Here is a 9834-nt window from a genome sequence, read left to right as displayed (position 1 = left end):
CCGGCGACCTTCCAGCTTGTAGTATAATGCCTCAACCAACTGCACTAACGCGTGCCTCCTTTATATATACAGTATCTTATTTTAGAACTCTTTTAACTTTCTGTAAAACAACAATGTTTATAATAGAAAATAACAACACCATAAAATTTGGCAGTGCATTTTTTTTAAAGAATTTTTCTACTAGAACATTTTACTAGGAACAGATCCAAAGATTGAACATTACTTCAGTACTCGTACCACTATTAGTTAAAATCCAGTATCACTGTATTACAGGGGATTTAATTCACCTGTTCCAAAATTATAAAGGTTAAATATTAAATGAACTTGGAAAGTCCATCACTGTTAACAAATGCTAAAATCTTACAGACTTCAACTGTCATCTCCAAGGAAGTCATAAAATATGCCACGAAGATGCAAGGTACAGTGTTCATCATAAACTGGGTGCTTAATTAAAATACGTAGGACAGTAAAGTGGTTCCCCACAGGATATATAAATAGGTGCCAGCTCTCCAGGCAAAAATGCCTGTGTGTCAAGTGAGTGTGGTTGATCTTAAGGTGTGAGACAGTAGCACTGATCTCCCTGATAAAGAGTTGAAGGAGGACTACCACACTTTTATATACAGTTTCATTGCTCACAATTTGCTACCATCTATTCATCTACCTTACCAATGAACTGATGAGGCAGGTTCCACTAGGCTTGTCAGTGAAGGTGGCAGATGGATCTACCTTTAAAATAATGTGACATGATGTCTAAAAGCCAGATTACTGGAATCACCAAGGCATCATGCAGGTGCCTACTGCTAGGCAACATCTTGTTAAAGACATGTTTCCACAACAACGAATGTTCACACAGTAGCATGGTAACTGCTGGAGGTTGTGTTATTACAGTCCATGTCAAAGCTCTGTAAGAGGGCCACCAAGACTGGGAGTACTGCAGAAAGAGAGTTGCATGACGCCCAGAGTCGTGAGACAGTAAAATATGGTAACAAGTCCTCTGGGACTCAGAACCAAGAATGACTGTGCAGACAAGGACCGTGATTGAGTTGCATTACTCCCAGAGCTATGAGACAGACATTTGCGTTGCGTGACTAATAAGTGTGGATTCTAGATTGAAGATTAGGTTTATTTGATGTCAGTATCACAATTACACCCAATTATAACAGTTCACACACTTTCTGTGTTTTCTCCCACGAATGCATTCTGTTCTATGCCTGCTTGGTGTCCCGAACAGGGGACACCAAGTTGAACAGTTTCGTATTTCGTATCTGCAGTAACTGTCTGCCTAAGCATACATTACTATGGAAACACTTTCTTGAAGAGTTCTGTTTGTCTTGTCTGTGGTAACAGTCTGTTTGGAATGTCGTTACCATGGGAATGCCTCTGGCTCCACAGTAACCTATATGCCTAGTCGAGGGTTTTCATTGAAGTGCATGTATAATAATCCCAAGGTAGACCATTGTCATGGGAATGTGCTCTGTTAATACTCGTTGCCTAGGAAATCACCTTTGATCTGACCCCACTATTCTGGCTTTCAGGTGTCATGTCACATGGCTCCCTCCTTAAGGCAGTTCATCCTGAACAGCCCAACAGTAAATCACCTTTCTTTCCTTTCAAGGGCTGTGCTTGTAACATCTGCAGTCAGTCTTGCCGTCCTTCCTATGGCTCTTCTTTTTTCTCTTCTGTGACGTCTCTCCAACCAGTGCTCCCTCCTTATGGGCACTCGTTCCAAGTGGCTCCCTTCATAAGGTTCGAGTCTATCGAGGTGCATCATCACATCCAAAGTTTTTCCTTTCAAGCAGTGGGTTTAAACCATTGCAAGTGGCCGGTGCCTCCACATTACAACCTCCTGCTCTGGGTGTAGTTTCTCTTTCTGTTTTGGAGGGGGTCAACCCCTCCATAGTGCCCAATTCTCGTTTGTCCACAACCCAACTGCATATCTGGCAATCCACTTCGCACTCTCCAGTCTGAAGGTCTTCCTGAAGATTTGGCCGGCTGTCTTCTCATTCCTAAGATGCAGCTGCTGTCTTGTGCCTGGATCCTTTATTCTCATGCTACCCTCCAGATCCACTCAACATCTCTTCCCGGGCATCTGTTCTCTAGGGGCTCCTCTTTTGCAACACGGTCTGACCTTTCCTGACAAAATCTCCCCTGCACTGTGCCACTCCTGCACGGCGGTCATCCTCCTACCAGCAATGGTCATTCTCTTCTGGCATTCACAATATCCCTGGGTCCTTTTCTTCAGATTCTGGTGGCACTTTGCGGCCAGATTCCAGTCCCTAAGCCACTTCCTTCAATTCAGAACTCTTGACTTCACTTCTGAGCTCTGCCTTCAATTCTGAACTCTGGACTTCACTAATGCATTCTGTTTCATATCTGCTTGGAAAACCGAATAGGGGATACCAAGTCGACCAGTTCCGTATTTCGTATCTGCAGTAACTGTCTACCTAAGCATGCTTTACCATGGAAACACCTCCTTGAAGAGTTGTATTTGTCATATCCATTGTAACAGTCTGTTTAGAATGTCCTTACCATGGATATTTCTCCAATAGCTCCATCAAAACCCAGAGTAAGAGTGTATTTCACAATACCATGGGAATGCCTCCAGCTCTGCAGTAACCTCTATGCCTTGTTGAGTGTTTTCATGGAAGTGCATGTATAATAATCCCATGGTAAACCATTTTCACAGGAACATGCTCTGTTAATGCTCATTGTCTAGGAAATCAATTTTCATCTGACTCCACTATTCTTGCATTCAGGTGTCATGTCACAATAGTCATAAGTCTGGCAGGACCCAGAACCATGAATGACTGTGCTGGTGAGGGCCAACAGCAATTTACCCAAACCAAACCTGGAGTAACTGTACAGCTCCCAGAGTCATGAGCCACAGAACTATGGTCATAAATCTGGCAGGACCATGAACCATGAATGACTGCTGGTAAGGGCCAACAGCAATTTACCCAAACCAAACCTGGAGTAACTGCACAACTCCCAGAGTCATGAGCCAGAAAACTATGGTCATAAGTCTGGCAGGACCATGAACCAAGAATGGCTGTGCTGGCAAGTTCCAGCAGCAATGTACCCAACAAACCAGAAGCTGGAGAGAGTCAGCTGCATGAATCCCAGAATCATAAGACAGGAAAATATGGTCATGAGTCCTGTGGTACACAAAACCAACAATGACTGCTGGCAAGGACCAGCAGCAATTAGCCCAAACAAATGGATCAGTACAGAAGTATTAAAGAGAGTCCCAGTTACTGGAGGCTGTTACCAAGCAATGAGTACAGAAAGTACAGCAGACTGGAAAGTGCAGTAGTTATTCGATGATTATGAAGAATAAAAAAGTGTCATAATTACGTGGAGGTACAAGCAATTAGTGTCCAATAAATTCAGTTATAAATCCAAACCCTGTATCTAGTCACCAACCCATGACGATAATTTCATTTTCAAGATCTGTTCATGTTTTGGGCATAGATATCTGTTACAATATTAATCAGTATTTATGAAATATTCAGGTAATTAATACAAAACCTTTAGCTCTAGGCTTGGTAGTAACGTTAAAAGGAACAAACTTTCCTCTGCACTGTTTCGTGAGAAAAACAATTTCTTGTACTTTGATTAAGAAATAAAATACATTAAACTGCTTGATGTTACCTGCTTATTATAAATTCATTATTATTGTGAATTATGTCTTACGCAGAAAGGAAGTATGGATACATACTCCACAACAAACCCAGTGTGCTCGGATGAAATTCTAATATTCCTCTGCCTTTAGACTCAAACCAGTGACCCATGTAAGTGCATGCACTTTCACTTGGGCTTGGTGTTTGAGCGAGTGGTGGGGGCCAGGTTACGGGCCTTGATACGCGCCTGTAGCGTGAGGAGCAGGCCTGATAACACATCATGACTATGCAGCTTTTTTCCAAACAGCAGTCGCTTGACAGAATCATCGTATGTGAGTAGGGCTACCATATTCTGCAGCAAGAACCCCTGGCAGTACTCGAGCAGCTCCCCTGCATTGTAGACCTACAAAAAAGAGTGTCAACAGTCTGGTCAAGTGGGATTTGTGGTCGACAAAGTGGCGCTGGGGCAGGTTTTCTCCAAGTACTTCGGTTTCTCCTGCCAATCTTCATTCCACCAATTGCTCCACAATCACCCTCACCTATCATCTTGAGCTGGTACAGTAGGCCAGACGTGTCCGCAGTACAAGGGACTTAGTCCCACCCCACTAACAATAAAAAGAAAGGAAAAAAAAAGTGACACCAATACACAAATACTTCAGTGCGGATGTGCAGTTGTCTTGGCTCACCTTATGCAGCATCAAGCAGTCAATATAGGGTAGAGGAGCCAATTTTGTTTTTCGTATGTAGGACCAACTCAGTTGCTGGCCTGCAAACTGACAAAAAGCAAATTTCCATTTACAATACCTTGGCATGTATGTACATGGAGACGATATTGTCGAGGTCAACCATGCTGGAGCACTGTGCCTCACAGTAACGCAGTAGGCCATTCAACTGAAAGAAATTGGCAGCAGCCATTAGCTCTAGCACGTCTGACTGCTCCACCTGTAGAGTTTCACAACCACCGTTGTACAGGTACTGCATTACCAACTGTAACAACACAGACTCTGCATTACCAAATGTAGGGTAGTGCAGTGCATTATATTGACAACTGTCACAATAGGGTGCAGAGCATTAGTAACTGTAACATCACACAGTACTGCTTCATAGACTATCACAACAGAGGGTAATGATTATGAACAGTTACAGAACATTGTTCTGTATTATAGATTTAATTCATTGAGATCCCCTCTGAGACTGAGACATTCGGCATATCATATATGAGTCAAATCTCAGAGTATAATTTTAAAGGACAAATTGCAATGGCATGTGGTGATCTGTCATGACCTGAAATAAAGACTCTGAACATTATCTTCTGCTGCCTTAGTCCATCAGACAAACACACATTAGATAAAATTTAAAAAATATATACTGAATCTTGTAAGGTGCCATATGTTAAGATGAACGGATGTCAAAGGGATAAGACCTCACTAACTTTCTGCAAAACAGAGCCTGTATTATCAGACATTTCACTGCTCTGAATAATAATCTGCAATGAACTCTCCTAGCACAATATCCAACACTTGCACACTGTAATGTTACTCATTTTAATAAATTAAGTTTGAACACTTTCCAAATTCAGCTGTATAGTTCACCAAGGAATAAATCAAACTGAATAAGTAGACATGCAAGCAGGATGAACAACACTAGGCAATAGTTCATGCAAAATTTAAAAAAAAAAAAACTATTCGGGCAATGTAATTTAATTATTCAAAAATCACTCATGTAAAAATTTCATTAACCTACAAGAATATTTGATTCTATATTTCTTGTTCTGAGCGATACACACTGGCCTAGCAGATGTATTTTTCTGTGCCAGCCTGTTGCCTTCCCCTTCACTGAGTCAGAAATTTTCTTTGTTACCCTTCCCTTTACCCATAGCTTTTACGTATATGGTTGCATGGAGAAGTCTAGTTTATTCATGTCTTGGATTTTAAACCAGAAATTTTGGTTAGCAATCAGTTAGGGCAGTTGCTCAAAATATTCATCCTGGACCCTTGTAGGTGAGTTGTGCTTTTGAAATCCTGTTCATCTAAACTGCTTTTCAGCTTTTTCAGTTATACCTCAACTCCAGTGGATATGTTAGTTTATTTCTACTGATCCACCAGCCCTGCCCCCCATCTAACCCAAAGCATTGTGGCCTGTGTTTAACTGGTTACTCTTTTATCAGTGCTTTTAGTGGTCTGACACTATATCACTTGATCGATGTGTAAAAAGAACTTCACCAAGATCAGTGTTGATGATTTGAGTTTATGTTAGGGCCCTTATTTGTTAGTTGTATTTTATTTATCTGTTTTAATGCACACATACTGGATTCCATTATAGTCATATTTACTGATTAATGTGCACTGTTTCCTTCATCAGAACAATCCTATATAGTGGTCAGAAGTTGGACAGAGGTTGATGAGAGGTACAAAGGAAAAAGCAGTAGTTTACTCTATCTGGCTGCTCCCTCCCACTTCAGCTCACCCAACTTCTACAATCACTATAATATTATTTATAATATTAAATTTACTTTAATAAATGTCAACAAAAATACAATAATGGCTAATGATTCTATTTAAAACCACTACATGTTTCAACCTTATATGTAGAATACTAACTAGAAACTTCATTATTGCATTGTCAGTCATATTTATTTTTAGATACCTTATTGAAAATATGGATCAAATTTTTAACAGCTTTAAATTTTACTACATAGGGTGGCTGAGAAGTCACCATACCCCTAATTTATCATGTGTGCCATAGTATACTGTGAAATTTGAAAGAGGTGTGTCATTTGGTGAAACAAAAGAGTGATGTGTGGCAACATCGTCAGTTGTCCACATTTGCAGGTCACAGATGAAGAGAGTCAGTTGTGTTGTGAATATGGCCAATACAAGCAGTTATCCAGTTGAAGTGCAGTTAATAGTAAGTGTGGGTGCACAAGAAACCATACACAGGCCAAACAATGGCCCAAGTGGTGACAGGGTTCCATAAACAATGTAATGAACTGCTCAAACAATGGCCCAAGTGGTGACAGGGTTCCATAAACAATGTAATGAACTGCTGCCATGAAAAGTGACATTGCTAGACTGGGAGAAACATGTGTTTTCCCTTGGAAGTGTCAAGGATTATTGAAGTAAATTTAATATTGATTAATTTTACCACTTTTAAACATAACAGGATGTAGAATTTAAAAACCATCATAATTAACTCCAGATGAGGATTATGTCACATGGTTCCAGCTCCATTCCACATCCTGACAAGACTGAACCTGAATACAACCAAATGTCTCATCCTAAAATTATAATCTCTGTTTATTACACACATCTGAATAGTCACCTAACCTACCTCAAAGATGTGATACCGGATGTCGTTGATATGAACGATGGGTGGGTTCCCATCACAGACCTTGGAGCTGAGCATTGCCCGGAACTGAGGTGACCATGTCACCAGCACAATCTTGTGTCCATAAAATACCTGGCCCTCCACCCGAAACTGCACATCACTCAGCTCTGGATTGTTCACAAATTTTGGATCAATCCGGGTCCCTCCAGAGAATGAAGTGTCTCTGATGCTCTTGATTGACTCCCAGCCAAAACATGTTGAAAAGATGTCTGCAAGGAGCAGTGTAGTTCCCTCGTTCTTGAAGGTTAAAAAATATGAATGTCAAGATTTCAAACACTGACAGAAGAATGTTTCAAACCCTCTTATATATTCATGGGTAAGCAGGGTGAAAATTCATGTGACAATTCTAATGGACCTTATTCTACCACATGATAGTGTCCTAATAAAACATAAACAAATCTGATTACTGGAATATTGTGTATCTGATTGGTACAGACTGTGCTTAAAATACAGAGAAAATAGATACTGTAACGTGCTATCTTATGGTCATCGCTGCGCAACGGCCACAATAGGAACTTTATAGCCTACAGTGAGTCTCCACAGTTATGACAAATACATGGAGAGTTCCCACAGTGACAACGTAATAACAGTGGGCCGTTGCCTGAGGGAAATAAACACGTTTCCTAGGAGATGAAAGGTAATGAATTGCTTGAAGCGTTGCATGACAACAGAAGGTTTCTTGCATAGCAACCACCAAGGTTATAAAAGCCCACCTTCAACAAGAGACAGTTAACCCGTGTGGACGTATGAACGACACCCGTGTGGAGAGAGGGCGCCCCACAAAAGCAAGACCGTAAATGTCAAACATTAATAAATATCTGGTCATGAGCCCCAGATGGGGCTCGACACCAAGATTTACTGACTGACTGACCGTCAGTCGCAATGTGACTTCGACTTCGAGTTCGAGATAGTTAGTTGAAATATAGCAGCCACCGGAGTAACAGTGAAGTTCCAGCACCCACTGGAGTCAGTCGGCGAGTTCTTAGTGTAGCTCTGAACAGGGCAGAAACCAGCTAGCATCCGAAAAAGGGAATAGAAGACTTCACCGAGATCAGTGGTATAAGAAGTAATTATAACAGTGAAGTAGTGGATTATAATTGTACTCGTGAGTGTGTAAACGCGTGTGCTCAATAAATATTCGCTGAATCCGAGACCCACGTAAAGTTATTTGTCGCATGGCATACACAACACGTGACAATATTATATCATTTATAAAAATTTCTATGTTGAAATAACAAAGTCAGAAAATTGCACAATGCATAATTTTTATATATTGCACCCCCATGTTATGGACATTAAGGTTAATGAATTTTCCCCTTACAAAAATAATAAAACATTATACCAAAAGATTCATGATATAGGAAATAAATTTTCCCTTACAGAATATACGGATCAATATAAATATTTCTTAATACAAAATGAAAATCAACAATAAATTTATCCTAAGTATGATTTAAGAAATGATTTTCTAAGAAATTCAAACTGCATACATGCATACATTGATCATGTAATACAATATGAAAGTGGCCACTGGCAAGCCTGTGCACAGGTGTCTATGATGTAGGGAAATGTCTAGTAGTGTGGTTGCTATTCCTTTCTTAGTTTAGACAGTTAGCCTTTATTTAACATGTCTCAAAATAGGATATTAAAAATATAGTGTTTATTTTACAAATGTGGCATGAAAAAATGTCTGTAGGAATGCATTTATAACCTGGAAGAATTTCACAACACAGACACATATTCAAGAACATATTCTTCCCTAGTGCAGGGACATGCCATGCATATATATTGATAAAGTAGGCTTTACCATTTGGTGGAGATATGTTTGAAGCAACATTCTTTATGGAGAAAATAGACACACCATAATACAGTAAAACTCTGTTATAACACACGTCACTATATCGCAGATTCTGGTATACCATGGGTCTAATCATGTCTCCCAAAATGATTCAATTTATTTCTTTAGTAAATAACGATGTTTCAAATTTTACTGTGACTTTTCTTTTTCTTTGTAAACAACTTCGTTCAAATGACTGTGTCTAGCTGGTTGCTCTGAGTGAGTAAAATGACCTTGCACATGACCAGTGATTTGTTAACCGTTCAGTGTGGTTTGACGTGTATGTTTCATCAGGTATTTAAATCGTCTGCGGGGGTTCGACGTCTTTGTTTCGTCCAGCTGCACACCTATGTTATAACGCCCATAATAATTGATGGTTTTGCTGTAGATTGTTAGATTTTTCGCATGGCCTGTTGTCACAAGAACTATATATAATGAGACACGAGTTTAGCTGCGCTAAGTCATCGTTACATATGCCTGTCTTGCAGCAAAATTCCTGTTGCTCTTGGGAGAGGTTTCCTCATTCAAACTGTTATGAATGGCATGTTTTCTTTCCTATGAAGTTATAAACAGCAGAGACCTGATATGTGCTGTGTTTATAATATCATATTGCCCTGAGCTGGCCACACTAACACACTCAATTGGAATTCTTAGAAGAGGGATGTCCAAAAATTTATTCTTGCAAGATCGATTGATTTCGCACAGTACTTAGCATCCAGTTCTTAGAAAAACGTCACGAATTAAGGCAGAACACTGTGGTCACCCCCTATGACGATACTGGTGTGTGTGTGGGGGGAAAAGAACTCATTCCTTCATGTATTATCGCTCCAGTTGACGCCATTTTATCGTACTGACCTTGGTGGTCGTTTCGAGGGATGACCATAAATATTTTTTTTGAGCCAGCTAAGCTCTGCTTTCGTGCACTACATACCAGCCAGTTCTTAGAATAACTTCATGAATTCTGTGGTCACCCCTACGACATCTACTGCC

General features: G+C 40.2%; 1 protein-coding gene across 1 annotated transcript in view; it reads right to left on the bottom strand.

Annotated features, from left to right (window-relative positions):
• Positions 1–9834, bottom strand: part of LOC111872521 (ankyrin repeat and BTB/POZ domain-containing protein 2) — a 74455-nt gene continuing 64621 nt past the window's right edge. The window contains exons 20-22 of the mRNA XM_023866524.2: positions 6951–7244; positions 4425–4607; positions 1–4023 (exon numbers count right to left, since the gene is read on the bottom strand). Of these exons, the coding sequence (XP_023722292.1) occupies positions 3808–4023; positions 4425–4607; positions 6951–7244 (693 nt within the window). The 3' untranslated portion in view covers positions 1–3807. The remainder of the gene's footprint in view (positions 4024–4424; positions 4608–6950; positions 7245–9834) is intronic.

This window comes from Cryptotermes secundus, unplaced genomic scaffold, assembly GCF_002891405.2.
Source record: "Cryptotermes secundus unplaced genomic scaffold, Csec_1.0 scaffold537, whole genome shotgun sequence".
NCBI classification, from domain to species: Eukaryota; Metazoa; Arthropoda; class Insecta; order Blattodea; family Kalotermitidae; genus Cryptotermes; species Cryptotermes secundus.
This window is presented reverse-complemented; position numbering and strand designations above follow the sequence as displayed.